This window comes from Neopsephotus bourkii, unplaced genomic scaffold, assembly GCF_033783945.1.
Source record: "Neopsephotus bourkii isolate Nb327-2 ecotype Australia unplaced genomic scaffold, CSIRO-AGI_Nbou_v1 NB_1511, whole genome shotgun sequence".
NCBI classification, from domain to species: domain Eukaryota; kingdom Metazoa; phylum Chordata; class Aves; order Psittaciformes; family Psittacidae; genus Neopsephotus; species Neopsephotus bourkii.
The window spans coordinates 1,927,741-1,950,117 of NW_026901987.1; the positions used below are offsets into that span (position 1 = coordinate 1,927,741).

Consider the following 22,377-nt stretch of genomic DNA (forward strand, 5'->3'; position numbering starts at 1 on the left):
CAAATCCACAGCTCCCATCTGCCGAGACTGATTAACTCTCTCTGGAAGAGATCAGGTCTTGCTAGGTACCTGCTTGCCTACTGTTTGGGTAAATGCGATGCCCCAAAATTACGATACTACAGGAAAAACTTTTTACGTCTCACTCTCAAGTATCAAGATTATTAGTTTTAAATTAAGAATTTCTTCTGCAACAGCTCAAATTCCTAATGAAGCACCCTCAAGGTGCCCCAGTCTCCTGGTGACTGGAAGTCTGCAGCAGTTCACAGACTCCTTCTGATCTGCTCCATGCCTCCACGTCTACCTTCCTCTTGGATGTGGTAGTCTCAGCAGCTGTTATTGATGGCAGTGCACAGGACCTCAGAGGTGATGCAGGAAGAAGGCAGAGGACACAGAGTAAAGCCCATCAGTCGTTCAGGACCAACTGACCAGATAAGGCAACGAGTTGTTCTATTCTACCCCAATTATCTTTAAAATGCTGCAACTAGTCTGAAAATCCCCTCAATGCCTCCTGCACACTTAAAAGATAGAGAGGGAAGAAAATGAGACTGAAACTCTGCCTGGGGAGTGATAAGGTGGAATCTCTGGGTTTAGATACATGGGCTGCTCCGGGACTAGCAGCTGTGGCAGCTGTGGGTCAGTCTGTTCACCTCTGTGTGAGGTAATGTGAACCAGAGCATTTAGAGAGGTAAACACAGCTGAGTGATTCACACAAGGTGATTTAATCATCACTGACCTGATGTACAGACCTGTGCTGTAATTCCCACCTGATGCATCAGCTTCCACCCCAGCATTCTCAGAGAGGTGATAACAATACTTTATTTGTTCCCAAGAGACCTCAAAAATCTAGTGCTGAAGGTTTTATGTTACCATGTTTTAACTTAAGAACCAATACCCCTCAATTCCAGCTGTTTGGTGACACCTTGTTTATATACTGGTTTTACTGAAAGTGCTAGTACCATGATTCTCTGCTGTTCTCAGCCCAGCTATAGCTATTTTAACTGCAGACCCCTGGCTAGCAGCAGTCCCTGGGTCACAGGAAGGAATTCATGGTGCCATATCAATTACAAATTAACCTACTTTCCTTCACGAAGTCTTGTAAAGCCTCATCACTAACTCTTAAGTGACCTGAAAGATGCATTGTGCAAACTTTAAGCAAAAAATCCCTGAAGAACCCTCCCAAAATACAAATTGTAAACTAAGAAAAAGGTACAAGGACCTCTTTGTGTGGGAAACAGTCACACTTAACCACACACTTTGACACCATCTGCTCTTACAAAGTCAGATTAAGCAAAGTGAAAGACAAAAAAATTTATTAGGAAATCTGAACTGTTATCCTAGGATCTTAAATTCCACTCAACTACATCTGTACTGAGCACCAAACTTCTTTGAGGGCTGTCTAAAGCTCATCCCTTTCCAAGGCCATTTGCCTTACAGTTCTGAAACCATGTCCAGTCATACACATCACTGGGCAGTTTGTTGCTAAGAACATGTGCCAATTTTTTCAGTTGATTTTAATCTGGCTTCAAAGCAACTGCTGGTGGCTCTCATGGTCTCTTTCCCCAGTAAACTAAAACATGCTTCCCAGAGATATGCCTGATACTTTTCATTTAAGTCTTTAAACAACCACACAAGCCTCCTCTCAAGCTCTTTCAGAGAACTTGTATCTCATTTTTAAAACAAACCAAGCCTGGGCTAGATGGATCTGTAGTTTGACCAAGTACAGCTGCTCCTACTTATTTATTTTATCAAAGTAAATAAAGTGCCCAAGGACATGGCTTTTAGTAGTGTTAGACTGTGCTGGGACTCAGAGGTGTTTGCCGTCAGCCCCCATCAAAGTGGAAGAGATGAAAATTCAGGACTGCACAAAAGTCCTGGAATAAACATCCCATTTCTCCTTTCAGAGCTTGCACTGAACATGCAAAACAGAGTAAGTCTACTTGTTCCTCTAAAAAACACAACAGCCTGCCTGTAAAATTCACAAAGAGCATCTCATTCCCAAATCCTAGTACGATTCAATTGCCTTCTGCTCACCTAAACCCCATATTTCACTTCCAAATTGAACCATACTGCCTAGCCTTAATGTTTGTTGACTGCTGCGATGCATCATTTGAATACATGCCATATTCCACCCTGTAACATGCTCAATTTCACTAGTAGCTGAGAAAAACAGTCGATCTGACATTATTCACTGGGGAATCCTTGTCAGACAGTGCTGTATGGAGATAAAACCTTATCTTATTTGGGTCCTGGGAACGCTAACAAAACAAAGCTTAGCACTAGGATTAGAAAATACCTTACAGGTTGTGGTCTCTGAAGTGGTGAAACTGAGGGGTGTCTTATCTGGGCCTTATCTGTCTGTTTATTCAAATGGCAAATGCTCAGCCTATATTTCTGGACTCCTAAGAAAGCAGGTGCTTAGCTTGCTGGCATTAAATTTTCAGAGAAAGGAAAAGCAAAGGTAAGAGATTGAAAGGTGGAGGGGGAGAAAGGGAGATCTTTCAGTTCTGTTGAGGCACAATCATGGCTCAGCCACCTCATTCTCCTTCCTGCCTACATACATATTTGAATACGGAAAATACCCCCAACAAGTCCAAATTTAAAACAAATAAAATATATCTCCTGTTACACATCCCTGTTCCTTCTGCTCATGCCCTTACTACATTCTACCTCTAGGACTTACTCTTCAGGACATCTTCTACATTTTAGATCGCTTGTCATGTTTGAGAGAGAAAGTTTCCACACTGCAAACTGCCTTTTCAATACAGAGTGCAATCACAGTCAATCAGCCCAATTTAGCACTAACGGCAGGCAGGAGTCTAACAAAGGCAATGCAATTGAGTTCACTTATCGCGGTGGTGAACACGATTCTGAGCATTCACCTCCACATCCCCTTCGACAGTACAGTTTTATATGCTTACTAGAATAAATAAATAAATAGTACAGCTACCGACAAAGGGCAGGAGAGGAGTTATTTCAAGATTTTCTCTCCTTAACATGCATGTATGCATGGCTTCTGTTTTGCTTTTTAAACCTAGCTCTCTTCACAACACAACAGAGATGTTTTTTGCTTTACTCCACTGGAAAAGATCAGAGAAGCAACATCAGTAGAAAGACAGCCCTCATCAGAAAATAATGGAAGTTACACCATGCAGAATGAAAAGCATGCAGCTAGTTTCTTCATCATACTTGAGGCATGAAAAATCAGGCAGTGCCAGAAGTCTCTGCAGCAAGACAGGGATTGGAATTTCATATCACATCTTGATGGTTTCCTTTCTGTTTTCTCACTCACCTCCTAGAAACAAACTATGTTGTTTGTACCTTGTATTGGGCCACATAACCAACGCACACCAAACAATACCAATTTCTGTCTCATGGTTTCTCCTGAATTACTATCATGTCATGTAAAACCTCAAAAAGTACCCAGATGCTCAGTTTTACTCTCACTATAGACCTGCAGCCTCCAGTCATCCTTCTGTGCAGTTAGTGTCAGCATTGTGAATCAGCATGAAAAATAACATATTCCTCAAGAGGAACTTTGGGAACCAAAGACCTAACTTCCGTCCATGTGGACTCACTGAAGTGGCATTGCTGAGGTAAGGCTGAAGTGGAAATGAGTTTGAAGTCTGACTTTACTAGAAGCCTGATGGATACAGACTCTTGCCACTACAAAAAGCTCTGTGGATGAAGGGAGTGGTGGCTTTCACAAAGGTTTGCAGATCACGGCTGCCTCCTGAGCCACAGCAGAAATAATTCTGGCCAGTACTGCAATCTGCAAAGAACATCGATGGCCTTTACAGTCATATAAAGAGAAAACCACATTAATGCTTCCTATTCTTAAAGAACTAACCTTAGCTATTCCTAATACATCTCTAGGGTGACAAAGAGTCTTTCGTTGTTCCCTACTGTGTAATAACATCCCTCCAGCTGGGAAAGAAACTTTTTCTTGCCCTCTTGCTCCCCTTTCCCACATTTATCACCTCTTCCACTAGATGCTCCTGTGGAGAGCACTCCCAGCTCAGTCCCTGTGTTCCTTAAAGATATTATATTCATACATATACACAGTACATGGAAAGGAAAGAGACAAAGTAAGAAAATACGGTTTCTTTCTAGAGAGATAAAAAGGAATAATAATCGCCTTTAGCCAGCAGGGTATGTAATAGCTGACCTCCTGCATCCTGCCTTTGATTTTCTCCTCATCACGATCATCTTTCCCTGGCTAATTCCCAGCATTTTTCCCTCAGGCTGGCGGGTTGGCATGGATGGTTAGCAGCTGCCAGTATTTCTCCTCCCTGTCAGCTACAAGCCATACTAATGTTAGATGCCTGGCTCAGTCCCACCCCAGGGTGCCGCATGCCCTCGCTTTCCAACATACTCAGCTTTTGCCAGCCTTGAATCCGAATCGAAGTCCCGTCCTGCCTTTCTCCTTGCAAAGATTAGCTGTGTGAGGGAGTTAACCCATATCAAGCGAAGAAGCAGATGACAGATTTCACAGGGCTAGACCTCGTGGGGAAACAGTAGGTTTGGCAGCAGCCATCAGGGAGCAGTAAAGCAGTAAGAAGGCGGAGAAATTCAGCCTGTGGTGTGTGCCAACATCTACTTTGAACATCATTCTCTTAATAGCAAAGAAAAGAGCTGTGTGGATAAACAAACAAAAAAGGCTCCCCAAGCACATCTCACCGCCTCTTCCTAAAAGAGATGCTGCTTCCCTTTGCCCTGTGGAAGATTTGTAAGCCAAAGACAACTCTGTTTCATCCTTCTGGAAGGCAACATTTCCAGCAGATAGTTGAGTGCACTAAAAAAAGTCACCAGTAACCATTCTTTGAAACAGATGCAAGAAATTCAAGGTTACAGGTAAAACTAACCAGCCTACTGGAGTACTAAGGTACTTTTATACCTTTAGTCTGTAATAGAAAGGGCAGTATTAGGTCAGTGCTAGAGAAAGCTCAGTATCAAACCAGTGCTAGAGAAAGCGCAGTCTACTTCAGAAGACCTGTGTTTAATTCCACCAGACAGAAAAGCATTTGGTGATCTCACAGCTGGAATGACCAGGTGAAAGTATTTTCAAATGTATACCCCAAAGTAAAAAAAACCCATGAGCAAGGTCAGGCATCTCATTTCTAAGCTGTAGGAATCTAATGCAACTGAGGGGGTTTATTTGTTGTTGCTGTTTCCATTTTTTCCCCAATTAACTGCAACCTCAGCTTTCAGAAAACCAAGTGAATAAGGTGTTTGCACAGAATGTTCCTCTGTCCAGCGCCCAGCTTTCAGCTTGCCGTATAGGCTCACTGTGCACTTCTTTTAGCAAAGCCAGGCAGGTAATAATAGTGAATAAAAAGCCTATTTGATGAAGCTCAAGTAAAGTAGCTTGGCTCCTTCTCAAGTAAAGTAGAGTACCACTACAGCATGAATGACTAAATCATCTACTCGAGAGCTATTACTTGCAGCAATGAAGCAATGTTAATTGGATAATGGCCCGCTGCCAGCTAATATTGGCATGACCTACAATACCCCTGGCTGACAGCCGTGTCTCTCTCTCTATCACACCTTTTTTTGTAAGCTGGATGGGAAGTGGAAACCATTAAAAAAGGCTTGTAAGTGCCATTTAACTTCTTATCGTGAATTAAAACCTTAATTAAGTGCCTTGTTAAAGGAAGGAAGACCAGTTTTCATGATTAAATAAAACAAAACAACAGTTAGGGGTATGAAGTGAATTACTAACTTTACAGCTTTAAACTCGGTTTTAAGAAAATACTAATTTTGGGTTGCATTTCACAGCACCTGACAGAGAAACAAACTGCACAACTGCTGAAAAATACACTGGGTGAAAAGCAGGTGAGGTTCTACTTGTTTACCAAAACCTGCCAATAAAGAGAAAAGCATAGAAGTTAAGAGCTAACGGGGTCCTTTTTAATTAGCTGTAGGCAGCTGATACACTCTGTTCCTCTAACTGTGCTCTGAGGGCTGATCACACACCATGGCCACGTCTGAGCCCGTGTTATTATGTGGCTGTTTTTCCAAGTGCTTATCTACACACTAAAATCCAGTGCTTTAACAAAAGGTGTAGTACAAAATCAAATTACCAAGGCTACAACAAAATGGTTTATGGAAACTCTTCAATCAGTGCAGAATTAGCTCTGTACTGACTTAGCTTAAGTTGATTAGGGAAAGGTTTGAATGGAGGCCCATTAAGTCATGCCTGAACTGATTTGAAATGTGTAACACAAAGTTTTGCAGCGGTTTAAAACCCTGTAAGTTCTCCCAGTCCCAATTCTGAGCATGCACAATGTCTCCCCACTGAAATGACTGGCATATCATAAAGACTGCTCTCGCTTGTAATTGGATATAAACAAGAAATAATGTAAAAAACATCTGTTCACTGTTTATCTAGACAATAGTTAACAATGTCTGGATGCCAGATTAACAAAAAGGCCCCAACATGCTATGAAGTAAAAGAAAAGTCTGCAATTTAGACTTCAGAGGCAGATTTACTGCTTTGAATAATCAAAAAGAAGTTCTTTGTTTTGATGTTAAGCTCCCTCACACCAACATTACATGAGTGTAAAAGCATTATAAACAAAGCTTTATCCACCTCTGACATCAAACCTTTGAGAAATTATAATAATAATGCCCTTTCTCCACAACGGCACACTTTAGCAGTTTTCAAACCATGCCAGAATTTAAAATGCAACGCTTGCATTGTTGACTTAAAAACAGCTTTGTTAATTTATGAGTGATCATCACCTTCAGAAAAGTTCTGATCTGTGAAGGCTGTATTTACAAATTATTTTCAGTCTCTGTTTTTCTACAAGTATATGCCAACATAAATAGTCTCTAAACCTGAAAAAAAGTATTGGCTCAAGACATCAACTTTCAACTTCAGTTTGAAATTTCTCCACTGGAGGAGTAACTCCCTGCATGACAGATGAAGTCAGTTTTCACAGATACCTTTAGCAATAACTCATGGGCTGTCAGAGTTCTGCAGACCACAGACTAAAACCAACAAAAGCCTTGGGAAGAGCCATTATCTTGTGAACTGTAGAAGACCCTGCTAACTTCTTTTAATGCACTACAACTAAGATGGTGTTTCCCCTGCTATCAGATCTTTAAATCCAGGAGTGTTTCAGTTCCTTTTGTCGGGAGCTCCCACACTGTTCTTTGTTGGAGGCACTTCCCATTATCTATGCACAGGCAACTACCGAAGTTCCTGGCACTCTGAAGCAGAGGCATGCCAGAAGCAGAGATGTGCATCTTAAAAACCAAGGAATAACTGAGGAACAACAAAATGCATCAGGCAGCAATCTTTACCTCTCTCCTGACTAGCATTTGTGAGGAAATTATTTAACTCACCACATCTGCATTGAATCTAATTTGCTTGGTAGCTAATTTGTTTGACTTGTTAGAATCAATGCAGTTAATTTGCACATGGAAAATATCTGTACTAGTAAGCACTGGTAACTGTAGTACCTTTTTTAAAAAGGCTAAGGGAATTATTTTCCAGGATGAGAAGGTTAAAGCCCTGGCATTCTGCAACTAACAGAAGCACGTGGTAAAGTTAACAGTGGTGGTCTCAGGTGTTGTGAAAAACCTTCAGAACTAGATTCACTGCTGCTGTAAATCCATAGACTTCACTAGACCTGTAGCAATCACCAGTGTAACATTTAGGTACTAAAATGTTTTGATCTTTCATGCGATATATTTTAGAATTTGAAACTTTAATACTTCATTTATCCAAAGGGGATTCACTTAAATAGAAATAATTTCTGGTTGGACTGGAGGAATATTTTTTTGCAGTATCTCATGAAACAGAAAGACAAAGCTTTGTGTTTTAAATCTTTAGTGTCATATGAACATAGGACTGGGTCACCAAGCGCAGACACAGCAGGATCCCTGCTCCTTTCACTTGCCTGTGGCTCAGCACCCCACCACTATTGTGCTTAGAAATCTGCTGATTTCCAATCTACTTTTACTAAAAGCTAGTTGAAACCAATCGATGCTTGGGGCAACACTGTCGTTAGTATTAAAGAGAAATTCCTCCTCTCAGCCATTTCATCTCCTCTGCCTACACAAGAGCTGTAGCATGTCTCAGTTGTCACGCCAGTCATACAAACCTGCTATGGTTGTCTTCTCCTCCTTCTGCTGAACCAGGTCAGGCTCCTTTTTATGAACACTTCAGTCATTCTTGTATATGCTTATGTGAATTTCAATTAAATCTCTCTAACAGGACCTGAATCATACATGGAGGTCTCACCAAGGCTTTATAGAAGAGTGCTGATACTCTCCTATCTCTTCATACCTGTGCACCCCTGGGTGTGTTTTGTCACTTCTCTGCTCCTGCCTTAGCTTTGCACTGCAAAAGCTATGCTACGCTGACAGAGTCGATTCTTCCACTGGAAATTATCAGTGGATGCTGCAGAATCATAGTGTGCATCCTAGCATGTCCTCTGTGATGTCTTTAAACTCCTATGCAAAATGTCTGGGTTGAAATTTCTTCATGAGTAATATTCAGTGTCAAGACATGATGAAATCACCCCAGGGACCTACTTTGAATGCTCTCCAACTTGTGCTGTGACAACATCATGAATCCACTGAAGTTTCTGGAGGGCTAAACTAGAGGGGGGGGAAATGGTTTGTGACACTTTGGGACCTGACATCATTTAAAACACACCATGCTTCTTCATGGGCAGTAAGCAAAGGATGCTGAAAACCCCTCTGTATGCCAGAGCACCTTCCAACTGAGTGACTGCTGCCCCATGCTCTGGGTACACTGCCACCATGCCTGTGCTGCCCATCCCAGACAGAGGCATCGGGTAGGCAGTGCTGAGGTGGCTGGTGATGGCAGTCTGGCCAGCAGGCACACGTAGCCTTTTCTGTGGACAGCAAAGCCACTGGCATGCCCTTCAGTAGCTGTGCTGTCACGGCTGTATGGCTGTGAGGAAATTACAGTGGGGGTGGAAGCCAGCCAGCGAGATTTTGTGGTAAAATAAAGTAAACTTTCCAGTGAGGTATGTATTTTCTACATCCCTTGGCTTCCTGCTGTGGGAACCATGCTGCATGAGAAAAACCCTGCCTTTTGACAGACGGCTCATGGTTTCTCAGTGGAAAACACATGGCCCAAAGCAGTTAACCTAAACTTGTTGTGAGGGGAGGTGAGAGGAAGCAAGGCTCAGTGAGGTGCAGAAGAGGGGAAAGAGGAGGACAAGGATATGAGCTGCCGGAAAGTGTGGGGGAGCGGGACGGGACAGCAGTGTGATTCCCAGCAATGTGACAGCTCAAACGATTTTTCAACAATAACCTGCTGTCTAGCAGCTATATCACCCCTTTCAAATTTCATGTCTGGAAGAGCAGAAGTCTATCAAGGTCCTGATTATGTCCTGACCAAAGCTATGGCAATTGAGTGTTTGGGTACGGCTCCCTTGGTGGCAGTGACAAAGGTGAGCTGAAGCATCTTAAAGCTTTGCCACCGTAACTTCTAGGAGCTGTGAGAAAGGCTGGACTGAACAAGTTCAGCCTTCAGCAATTTGCAACCCATCTGAACGCAAAAACCGCATTCAGAGCAGTGCTGGGGCAGGCATCGAAACCTGCACCACACACCCCTTGGCCATAGAGGTCTTCCTCATTGCTCAGGTCGGAAGGGGTTCGTGTTTACAGTGTGGGCAAGGTGAGAAACTGTACCTCTTCCGGCAGGCTGACCACCAGGTCATTTTCCGTCTGCCCGACCAAGGCCTGCAAGAAGTACTCGCTGCAGGCAGCCAGCACAGCCCGGTGGGCGCGGAACTCCTTCCCCTCCACGATCAGCGTCACGTCACAGAGAATGTCCTGCTTCCGCTGGTCATTTAAGCAGAGGAGAATATTGGTACAGTGCACCGTTGACTCATACACATACATGGGGGAGTCAGTCTTCTCATCCACAGACATGCCGTTCACACCCTGCAACAGAGAAGGCGGGGAGAAAACACAAACAAGGCATTGAGGAGCTACATAGCTGCTGGGCAAACACGGTACGGTGGGATGCTGCTTAATTTCTGGATACCTCGGGACCATGGCCAAGTAGCCCATAATTCTTAAATCCAAGCAAGTTGCTCAGGAAAGATATTAGGAACAGTGTTCACTGCCACCAGCTTTCACTCTGCTGTGCTTCAATTACCTATTCACCCCTCAACTTTCCCCTCAAAACCAAAGCAGAGTTTAGATGGACTGCAGAGTGCTTTCCCTCAACCACCTACTACACTTCTAAGAGTTTCAACTGAGTAGGGGGCAACAAAATAACATGCAGATATGGGAAATTTTAGATTTTAGCAAAAAAAGCACAAGTAACTGTTGGGTCTTCTAATAATGAAAATAGGGCTTTGTGCTTGCTTCTTTTACTTTCATATTAAAGGAAAAAACCCTCAAAACTCCTGTCTCATCTCCACTGGACAGGCAGCGCTGCATGCTTACACTGAAGACCTCAGCTCAAGCGAAAGCCAAGGTGGAACTGTACCCTGCAAAGACAACGAAGACAAACCACTAACTACAGTGGCTTCATTTCTCAATCAGAATTTATGATTTTAAAACTCAAGGGTGAGCAAAAACTGTTTAGTGGCTTCAGAAGAAATCTGTTTCCAGGTATGGCTAAAGCAACATACCCTCACCAGTGGTTTAATGCCATTTACATAAAAGAGCAGTTTCTGAATTCTAGACCCACAGACACAAGAAAAACCCTTGACCCATGTGGAGGCTGCAGGGCAGCATGTGGGTCTGGGGTTGCTCCTGCCTGCTGATAAGTCTCCCCTCCTTACAGCAGAACAGTTTGGAAGGATTTAAGACACCTGTTATTATTCTCTCCCTGTTGTTCTGCAATTTTTGACACATGTAGAACTTGCAATGCCTCTGAAGATGGGGATTGGATTTGCGATGGAGATAGTGATGGGGATCAGCTTTCCCAGCCCTGCGTGAATCCCCTTTGCCCTTGAACACATTAAAGTAATTCTTCTACCCAAAACTTTCTGCCCAGCACCAGACTCTTTACATTATTTTCCTATTTCAACTCATCTAAGTGGAAAAGCATAAGAGCCTGTGCTGCATCCGAATGCACTATGTACCCGCAGACAAACTGAACACACTTGTTTTTAGAGCTCACCTGGGAAAAAAAAGTTATTTATATGTATTATTCTACCTGCTTCTGAAAGAAGAGTTGTGCAAATGCACAAACTTTAAGTATTTTAAGGAATGATTCTTCCTTATTGAGAATGACAACCGCCTTCTGAAAGGTACCATTCAGAGGCACACAGGGCTAAGGGCAACAGAGGGTGGTATTTTGGTATAATACTGCTGCACTATAAATATCTGACCACTACAGTGAGTAAAAGCAAAATTCCTCCTCTGCTTCTTTTTAACGTGAATCTTTGCAGCATCTTCCTTTGCTAGTATGATATACAGGTAGACAAGTAGAAACAAGAAGACTTCAAGCTATTTCTCTTGCCATGAATTAAAACCAGGGTGCCATACAGTGTTGTTTGAAAGAAAGTAATAATCTAGATAGGAACGGACTTAGGAGGAGCCACTTGTTACTTGCAAGTATTTACTAGACTTCTCAGTGAACTCCATCTTCCCCTTTTCATAGGAGTATTTTTAAGTCAGTGGCTGTGATGACTCTTTCTACAAAACAGGTATTTTTGCCAACGTTACATTACTGGAAGTATCAATGAGATGCTTATGGCTTCACTTTTACTGGTATTTTCAATATTTACTGCTGACTCATGCTACACTTCTGAGTAGCCAGCTGAAATGCCTACGTGAACAAAAAGAAGCAACCTACCAACCCAAAGTCACTGACTTCAGAGAGAAGATACCTAGCTGCTTATTAACATGCATGAAGGTAGGTGAGGGAGACACTTGGGTTTTATTATGCTAACAGTTGCATTTCTTAACCAGAATAAAATTAATTTTCTTCCTCCTCATAAATTGATACTAACAAGAAGAATTGGCAGCCATCCTTTTGTTACCACTCCAGTAAGGTAAAAGAGAAAATGATACTTAGCTCATCCCACTCAGCTTTCTGTGTAACTGAACTCTGATGCTAACAACAGTGTTATAGTAACGTTCTCAGTGGTCACTCTTGAATGCTGTGAAATGCAAGAGTTTACAAGAACAATCTAGTGGGAAAACCTGAGAATTGCCAATAACAATGCAAAGGGGAATAGTGCTAATTTCTTTTTTTCCTTTTTCTCAGGCATGTGTATGCCTGTAATGTCTCAGTGATGAAAAAACGTACAAGAAACCTGAAACCTGGCAGGTAATTAACAGAACATCAATTACATTTTCAGTGCCTGTAAAAAAAACCAACCAAAACCCACTGTTTGCCTGAAATAGCAATCCTTTTTTACAGTAATAGTGCAATTTGTGTGAATCAAACCCTGAATTACTTGGTTACTAATTAGTAATTTCCCACTTTTTAACTACAACTCTCATCAAGTGTATTTTTTTAAAAACTCATTGCATGCCCTGTGAAGTACTGAAAACACCACGCTGTATTTCCCCACTGGCAAGCCAGCCTGCCTTCTATGCTAGGAAACCTGATCAAAGTCGTACTGAGACGGTGGGGCTGTGAAGTGCACCATCCACACTCCAACGGATCCCTAGATACACTCCCAGTAAGGACCTCCACCCAGCTGCTTGTACCACGATGCTTTCTGAAGGCCACTATTGTGACTCCAGTGACTTCCTGACAGCGGATCCACAGCATATCCCTTCCTGCAGCCACTCAAAGTCCGTGTGGATGCCCTGGCCAGTGGCTGAAATCTCAGCCCAACACAGACTTCCCCTGGCCATGCCCCTGGCTGCTCCAGGAAGCACCCTGAGCCCTGCATTGCGCACAGGGAAGCTGGGGCTAGGCTACAGTCAGGACCACCTATTTATCAGCTTTTAATGTTTCAACACAAGTGATTTATGGTCTTCCCTTTTCCATGATCTGCCATCAAATGAATGACCCCCAGGCACACGTTGTTTCCTCTCCAAGAGGACTTTATCCTGCAGGACAGAAGCAAGATGGTGAAATCCTGCACGGGGAAGTAGCTGCTCGTTTTCACAGGGAAAGGGTTTAGGGTGCAAAGAGAAAGGTCACTACAGGGCTTTGGCATGTTGTAGCAAGAAAATTAGCAGAATTCAGCTTCTCTCCTCAGAAGAGAAACACAGGGACTGGGTATTAACTCTGAACCATGAGGCAAGCTGGGCTGGAAGTCTTTTATATAAATGTTAATTCAAACCATGTAATTTTTTGCTGAATTCAGTATTATGCTGAGTTTGCAGAACCTTGTTCATGGAAATCATTGCAACACACTTGGTATTTCTTCAAACCGAAGAGAGAATGTCTTAGCAAGCCTTTCTCTGGCTCAAAAGAACATGCTGTGCATTTGTTTGCATATAGGTCACCATCCTGCCAGAAAAAGCCTCTTTGAAACAAAAGTTTCCAGAAACTGGCATGAACAACTGTAGGCAAGAAAAGCACCATTGAAAAATTGCCAAAAAACAGTTGCTGGTAAAGGGCAGCAACCGCAGTGAAGCAAACTGTTGCTTACACAGTCCTTCCACAGCAACGGGTGGCAGATCTCATCGAGCCTTTGGCAGCATGGAGGAGGCATGTGAAACCTCAGGAGACAATAAAGTTGCTCATGGGACATCACTTTGGTTTTCAGATCACTTTGGTTTGCAGCACATCATCTCTACTGGCTGGCGCTCACCCAAAACTCTCCAGGAACTCATAAACACACCGCCTGAGCTGCTACCAAAAATACATTACCTATCGCAAAAAAATCCAGCTCCCACCTCACAAGACTGGAAGGCAGGCAATGTGGAATCTGTTTTTAAAGGGAAACATTAGGGGACAGAAAATCTTATCAAGGCAAACCAGAAAGTCCTGCATCAGAACTGGGTTAATTATGTGAAAAGTAAATCTCGGTCGTGGCAGAACTACAGGGTGCTTAACCACGCAAATTACCATCGTGACAAAGCAGCATGGCTTCTGCACGGGGAAGTCATGTCTCTGATGGGCTCTATTAGAATTCCTGAAGTGTGTCAAATTAGCAGTGAGGAACACTGGTACGCGTAATTAGTGTTGACTTTCAGAAATCCTTTGACAAAACCTTTACAAAAGGTTGCTAGAGAGGCTCGGTTATCATAAGGTAAGAAGTTGCATCAGACTGGAAATCATGTATGCTAAACTGTATTCAACAGAGAAGGGATGCAGGGGCAATTTGCAGTAAGTTAACAGTGAAATTCCTCCAGAAATACATCAGCAGCAGTACTGGATCACATCTGCCTATGGTCACACCATGCAATATGCCTGAGCTCCTCTGACCATTAAAGCTACAACAGGGTTGAGCACACTTAGTACTTGGATGGGAAATTGCCCAGGCATACTAGGGTCCTAGCAGCAGTCCTACAGTGAGGTCATTGAGAATATGGTACCAGATACGGAAAGCAATTCTTAACAACAAAGGCTTTAGACTGGACATAAGAAAAACTCTGTGAAACAGGTTGCTTGGAGAGGTTGTGTCATATTCACCCTTGGAGGATTTCAAGACCAGACGATACAGCACTGAGCAACCTGCTCTAATCCCAGAGCTGACGTGCTCTGAGCAGGAGATTGCGACAGGAACCTCCTCAGGTCCTTTACAACACGAATTAATAGTTGATCCTATATTGATTAGTGACCTGGAAGTCCACAGATCATGGCAGAGAGGTCAAAAATAGTGAAATTAGTTCAAATGTCAAAGGTAGTAGGGATTGTTGGGAATTGAAAAAAAAAAGACAGCATAAAAAAGGATTAGACGCTAACAAGGTGGCACAGTAAATCCAGCACACTCTGCTATACACAGGTGGCAATTAGATGGAAAAAAAAATTACAGAGCAGTTGTGGTCAGAGAGGACCTCCAGGTATCATCTAGACCAGCCTCCCTGCTCAAAGCAGGGTGTTCTAGAGAAGGCTGCTCAGGACTGTGTGCCGCAGGGTTTTGACAGTCTTCAAAGGTGGAGATCCCACACCATCTCTGAACAACCTGTTGCAGTGTTTGACCACTATCACAGTGGAACAGGAACTCATTGACCTGGACTCTTGATTCCAATTTGGAGTCTAATGAAAAAGACAGAATGGATACACAGACTCTCATCACCTAGAGACAGATTTTAGGAAGAGAAATATTTTAATAAGGAGATGTATTTTCTATTTACTTATGGTGTACTACACTGCTGGGTAGTGTCTGCATCTGGTTATTGGTATTGAAACAGGGAGAAAAGAAACCCTCAGGAGAACAATGGAAAAGACTATTGGCAAGGAAAGAGAAAAAGGAAAAAAGCCCTCCTTAACATGTATGATCAATTCAATAAGCACTATACAAATAATACAAAATAAAAAGGTCAAAGCAGCACTGCTATTTATTGTTTCTAGTGTTACAAGTAGAAGATGACACTGAAGTAAAAGAAGTGAGACAAAAGCAGAATTTGTAAAAATAAAAGCTGTGATTCCTGACTATAGAAATTAACTGAAATTGTACCCTGTACTCACAGGGAGATGAGTTGGGTTGGTTTTATTTTTTCCTGAGAGATTTCTCAGTCACTGCAATAAACCATATGCAGAACTGACCACTGTTGCAAAGAATTCGCCACATTTGTAAAGGAATTAGTCACTCCTAACAAATATATCCAGGGCCACATTACTCAGGGTACAAGTTTACATGGGATGAATATTCACATACTCCAGCATGCTGCTCAACAACTAACTGCCTGGGCAGAGAAACGTGCCTGTATTATCTGTCTTTCCTAACCTACTAACCATTGTCTCAGAAACAAATTCTTTGATTGGATCAACACAGATGGACTCCAAATCTATCACCTCCACACATGCTCCATAGGCCCCTTGTACCCTCTGTCCCCAACTGCAGGAGATAGTGATGGGCATGCTGCCCTGTGTTCCCCTCTCTTGAACAGGCACTGACGTTGCATAGGACCAACCTGTTGAGGGCAAGCAGTAGAAAACATCTGTCCAAAGACTACATGTGGTGGGTGCCACTGATACCAAGGGGTCCTGCTCTCACCGGCTCCAGCAAAGCGGTGTGTTTAGGACATGAAAAGCCGTTAGATGTTGAGCTCAAATCAGAAAAGAAGGCACACAGTCTACAGCAGAAGCATCTTTGTAACCTCTCCATGGTAAAACACCAGTGAGGAAGGCAGTAAGGGGAAAAAATGGCCTGAAGGCACCATCTCCTCTCATCAAACAAAAGCTCACTTGTATCCCAGGAAGAGCAAGCAGGGCATCAGGTCTACAACAGCAACTACCATCAACTTCACGGTAAAGGCCTGAAAAGGTTTATCAATATCTTCTCATTATGCTTGTAACAATGCATTTTAGTATGGAAGTGAGCAGGTAATACTGTGCAATTTCTCATTTAAAGAACTGCAGGACATAACCTGGTGTAAAATGAACTGCAGGTTTTGCTTGGAAGCATAAGCTGGCAATCACATTATATTCTGCTACAGAAGGTGACTCCTGGCTTTCTCCTGATCAGGTTAATAGAGGAGTTATTTTAGTTCCAGTTCACATTCTTCTAATCAGCTCCACCAACAGTATTAAAAAGACACTTACGAACAACTTGAAGTGGTCTGCCTGAATGCACCTGACTCTTTGGTCAGAGGTAGCTAGAGAGTCTGTTCCGCTGTAAATGTCTGACAATATTTCTGTTCAATATGATGCAGAATGTAAAAAAATGCTCTTTTGTTCTGAGTTTTTATATATTTTTTTTCCCCTTAACAATTTAGCAAACGGTACTGGGAAAAGAATGGGGAGAATGACGATAAAATAATAAAAAAGTTGAGAGGAACTTGTACTTTTGACAAATGGCAGCAAAAGCACATCAGACTTGACAGTTTTTAGGGATAAACATGCACTGGTTTTAAGTGGCAAGTGGGAGGAAAATAATTTTCCAGGTTTCCTTCCCCAACTCCTAATATATTTTCTATGAAAAGACTCGTTCTGTGTAATCAACGCTTTGGTTTTAAAGAAATTTATCAATAACTGACACTTCAGAGCTCCTAAAATGACCATCCTTATAATTGGTTATTACGATCTCTCAATTATAGCTATAACAACAAAGGATATGATTATATTGTCACTGCTTTCCTTTAAAAAGAAACTATTGAAAGGCCTAATGATTAATTCACCATTTTTGAGAGCTCATTGTAATGACAGAAGACTATATACAAAGGTCTCTTCAGTGAGCCCATTATTCAATTAATAAATGCTGAATACCAAGCAGTCATAGTCATACGAAACTCCCAAGAACTGTGTGAATTTTTAACCAATTAATTATCAATTACAACATCATAAAACATCAGCACAAAAATAGAAACAAAGAAATTTAATTATACATTATTCTTCTTCGTTGCCGCAAATACTATACAAGACTGATTTTGATTAATAATTCATACGGCAATAAAGTATCAGGAAAGATAATTACACTGTGCCACAATTCTCACACTGATTTCTGTAATTACAGATTACAACAGTGTTAGCAATTTAAAAAGGTTAGGGAGCAGTAGTAATTTGCTATGTCATCCTCAGCAATATTAATGTCTTCTTCACTGAGCACCCCAGATAATTGAAAATAGACTAGCGGGCTGCCAGGCTACACGAGCTTGCTTCCTGCCAAACATACTGTGGGTGCCAGGGCCATTAGCAAGAAAGTCTTCAGAAATGAGCTTTTCACATTGTTCAAGTACCTTCTGCTGTAACACAGAAGATACACAGACAAGGGGAAAAGACATCGCAGAGCATTCTTGGCCGGCTGCTGTTAATGTGTTGCTGCTGATAGCACTGGCTGGTGCTTCTGACCCTACTGCCTCAAAGCAAGACCTTCATTTGACCAGGAGTGGGAGGGGGGATAGCTAAGAGAAACCCAGGACAGGATTCAATCATGGGCCCTCAAGAGAGGTGGGTCTGGTGGGGCACACAGCAGGGCCCTGCAGACAGTTGGACATTAACATTGCTGAGGAGGCTGCATGGCTCCAACACATCAAGTGTGGAAGCACTCTCCAAACTGCTAAACAGCTGCACGCGGTTCAAGGGCCACTAACTGGTCCCCGATGAGCTCTACCACATGCAGTTAGCAGAAGCATCAGTACCTGGGCTGGCTGCAGAGCTGGGCCATGTTTCTGTGTGGCCAGCTTTACATGTTTTCCAAGTAGAGTTGAAAATACTGGAAATTCATTCCTTAGCTTAAGCTGACAGGAACAAGGATGCGTCCTCTAGATCATCAAACTGCTGCTTTTGCATAGCTCTGATGTAGGAAGTAAGTCCCATTGCAAAAGACACTTACTGGCTTCATTATACTGGACCTAGACCCTACAGCGTAACTGGGTAGAGGCTAGGGAAAAAAAATAAAGGGACTCTGATCCTGCAAACCTTTAAACAGAACTGCTGAATATAACTTCTGTCTGACACATTTTGCTTACTTACAATGATTCTAGTATTGGCAGATTGTACACACAGACAAAAATGTACCACAGCTCCACTTCTGCCATGGATCTTGTTGTTTGTCTGTTTTTTAAATTAGTGTCAGGGTGCCCATAGTCTCCATGATGAATGTTGATTTAAACCCCAGGCGTCTACTCTGAAGAAACTGCTCTTCAGGTTGTTCAGAGATTGGTACCATAAGGAGGCAGGGATTCCCAGCGGAGGCTGCTTTGAAGAGTCCAAGTAGATTTATGTTCCACATACAGATAAAACCTATTTACTGACTTCAGAGGGCTGTGTTGTTACTGTTTTTTGAGAGAGTAACCCAGCTGAATAAGGTAATGATAGTTTGCAGTCTTTAGGGACTAAGTTAACGGGCAAATAATGTTTACACATGGTACATGCACTGACATATGCACTCTATACAGGCCTACTAGGCAAAATATATACGTGCATCTTTTTATGACTCAGGAAAAATTCTATAATTAGACTATAAACTGTCCTACGCTCAGTAAGCCAAGCTTAATTTAACATGCATTTTCAATGTCCTTTAAATATAAATGATGATGTCTTCAGGAAAGAGGCATGTAGATGGAGGAGGGGAGGAGACATACACCAGGTAGGAAAACAGGACAAACAACAGAAGACCTGTCCGTCCTCTATGCCTGCTTCTCAGAGGAGCCCTTCTTCCCCATAAAAATCTCTCCTCATGGCTTTCTTTATAGTAGCTGGATATGGTGAAGGGGACAGAAATCAAGTCTGCTACTCAGAATAGCTTATTCAAAGCAGCATGGGCAATACCCAACACTGAAACAGTGCCAGGAAACCACCAAGCAAAACAAACAACATATTATGCTTTTCTGAGGTGGTCAGTGGCTTCAGAACCTCAGGGAAAAGACACAGCCTTCTGGGTTATTCTTGGGTAAGATGGATTGCCAGACTAAAGAATCAGAGAGGGAAAAACAAAGCAGTGATTTGGTTTTATCTTGCTCTCCATCTTGGTGAGCTCTCTGAAAAGGTTTAAGGTCTCCATGCAAATGGAGGCTGGAAATTCTGGCAAGGGACCAGCAGATTTAGGCCATGCCTTCCTTGCTTTAAATGAGTATGTTTGTTGAGGAGTGATAGAGTGATACAGCTTTCCTTCTTTTCCTAAACCTTTACATAATTTATGTGTACTTCTATGGGCACATGTACACTTGTATGTATGTATAATTTGCACTATGATGCCATCTGACATGCTGAAATTGTTGAGGCATAAATGGTTGGTCAAATATCCCGACGACTTGCTGGTATGACAGTACATCAGGACAGTAAAGAATGTGTCTCCCTGTTTGAAATCTCTTTTGCTAATATGACTATGAGAACAAAGGCCAGGCTAATACTGACCCAATACCACCAGTGTTTGGAAGCTACGAATTAGTAAAAATGGCGCTGTTCTGCTCCTTTTATCAGCCTTTTAATGTGAAAGATTATGTCAGGAAGTTCAGTAAAAGCTATTAATTTCCCTTATGTTTTATTCCCAAGGAAGCCCAGCCCTTAAAACCTGCAGTAGCGTTCAATGCTGAAGCTCTGTGCCTGAAATGTCTAGTTTCTATCAAACGAGCATAGTTTTTGACTTTATTTTTTTTCCAGGGGAAAAGAGAGAAGTTGTCTCCCAAAATTATGTCTCCTGGTTAATTCTCTCTTCAGTTATCAATCTCTATTAACTATTGCTTTTCCAGGCTAACTGCAGAACTGGGTGGAAGAAGCACTGTCTGTATGGGAGACTATGGCCAAAACCCCTGCTAACATTGACTATTCAAATTGCACAGGTTGCAAAAATGACAAAAGCCCATGTTCTCTTGTGAGACTACACAGTTCGTACGGGGAAAATCTGTTCTTTTTTTTTTTTTTTCTTTCTTTCCCCCTAAAATGCAAGCTCTTCATCTCTGCTGCAAGTTAGCAGGTGTTCAGAATATCCTTCTTGTTTCCTGGGGACACAAACTGGTATGTCCTTTGGAACATGTCTGTTGTGATTAATGTGTGAAGAGCAAGAAAGCACACAGTAGGTCACTGGGTTAAATTTGGGACAGAATCCTGTAGGGTATAAATTCACACGTTCTGCTTTTGGGAAAATATACAGGTGTCACCTTCTCCTTGGAGACTGGGCTGCTGTCTGCTTGTGCAGCGTTTTCCACAACCAACCAGATACCAACAAAAACGGTCTCCATTGACAATGTAGTGAAAAAAAAATGTTTCCTTATGCCTACATCAGAGATCTTTACTAATAAAAAAAAAAAAGAAATAAAGAAATAAATTTTAGTGACTGACTCCTGCATTAGGATCCACATATTTATAGGTCTGAACCTTGGAAGCCCTATCAACACACACAAAACCCAATTTTCATATGTTTTTCTAACTGTCAAATGATCAGTAGGTCACTGAAACAACTATCTGGAAACTCTCAAAGCAAATGCCAAGGGGATACCTGGATTATACCAAGGGATTCTGCCAGTGTTTTTGACCGTGAAAGGATCTGAGAATTGCCATTTTATTATTAGAAGGTTTAAGCAAGAGTTGCAGGCATTCCCATCCTCAGAGTCTGGCACATGTCTAGATTCCTATTTAAAGTCCCTTTATCCATGGACTGGCCCTCATTGTGGAACTAAACTGCCTTTCCTGTTGCAGACAATAAATCATCCCACAGAGAAAGGTGCACAGAAAGCAATAGATTCTGCTGCCAACTCCTACTGGGCTACAGCTGAGGTAAGGAGAGGATGTGGGACAGAAATGGGCATTTTGACTAAGTGCATCTGCAGCCTTAAGGAGCTCAGAGAGAAACAAAAGATTTGAGGCTTTTGGATCCCAGTTCTCAGGGCAAGTACAGCCACATAGCATCTGTACCTACAGTTTCTTAGAGGACTGCAACTGCAAAGACAGAAGAAGGCAAAGACAAGCTTTCCTTCTTCTGTAAGATCCATGGGAGCTTATGAAAAAGCTTTTTTTTGTCATGGTAAACAACAAGGGATTAAAGCTGCAGAAGCTGCTATAAGAACTTGAATTTTATTGCTGTTTAAGGATACTTTTATTATTTGTTGAGCTTTACATGCAGTTTTTGAAATCTGTTTGGTTTCTTTATCCGTGGTCCCCTCCCCCCCCAACCCACAATTAAATCAAATAGGAGATTAACATGCAAAACCCAAAAGTAAGGCACACTTTATCCCAGGGGAACAGAGTGGCTTGATTATTTCTGTTAGAATTAGTGCACTCTGTCATGGGAGTTTCAATCTCCGGGCATTCCTTACATGGTTCACAAACCCGAAAGGCAGAAGGGATCACCTAATCTGGCCTCCTAAAGGCAGTATCAACAGTTGCCTTTAACACGCAGACTCACAATCCCAACAGAGCAAACAAAACCAGCAGGTTGTTTGACAAGCTCTCTTTTCAACCGTTGCTGGTATTATCGATAACTTTAGCCTCCAAGTTCTCTCCTGACACCTCCTGAAATAGCTGTTCTGCTATTTTACCCTGGACTGACGTCAAGCTAAACCAGCCTTCAGTTGCACGGAACATCCCTTTTATCTTTCTGAAATATCGGAAATACATTTGGCAGCCCTCCAATTTTCTGGAATTTCCCCTGTTTCCCAAGATTTATTATAAATTAACAGCACTTAACAGAGCTTTTCGGCTACTCCCTTTAAGATTCCTGGATGTAGAAGTTGCTAGGATGTGAAAATGTTTAATTTCAACCACTCCCACCTGTCTCAGATCACTGAATCACAGAATCCCAAGGGTTGGAAGGGACCTCAAAAGATCATCTAGTCCAACCCCCCTGCAACAGCAGGGTAACCTAGAGTACATCACACAGGAACTTGTCCAGGCGGGCCTTGAATATCTCTAATGTAGGAGACTCC

At 42.2% G+C, this 22,377-nt stretch overlaps 1 protein-coding gene across 4 annotated transcripts in view; it reads right to left on the reverse strand.

Moving 5' to 3' along the window:
- Nucleotides 1-22,377, reverse strand: part of BACH2 (BTB domain and CNC homolog 2) — a 191,277-nt gene that overhangs the window by 40,202 nt on the left and 128,698 nt on the right. For all 4 annotated transcript variants that reach the window (XM_061369810.1, XM_061369812.1, XM_061369809.1 and 1 more), the window contains one exon: nucleotides 9,673-9,927. In XM_061369810.1, coding sequence (XP_061225794.1) covers nucleotides 9,673-9,915 — 243 coding nt within the window. In that variant the 5' untranslated portion in view covers nucleotides 9,916-9,927. The remainder of the gene's footprint in view (nucleotides 1-9,672; nucleotides 9,928-22,377) is intronic.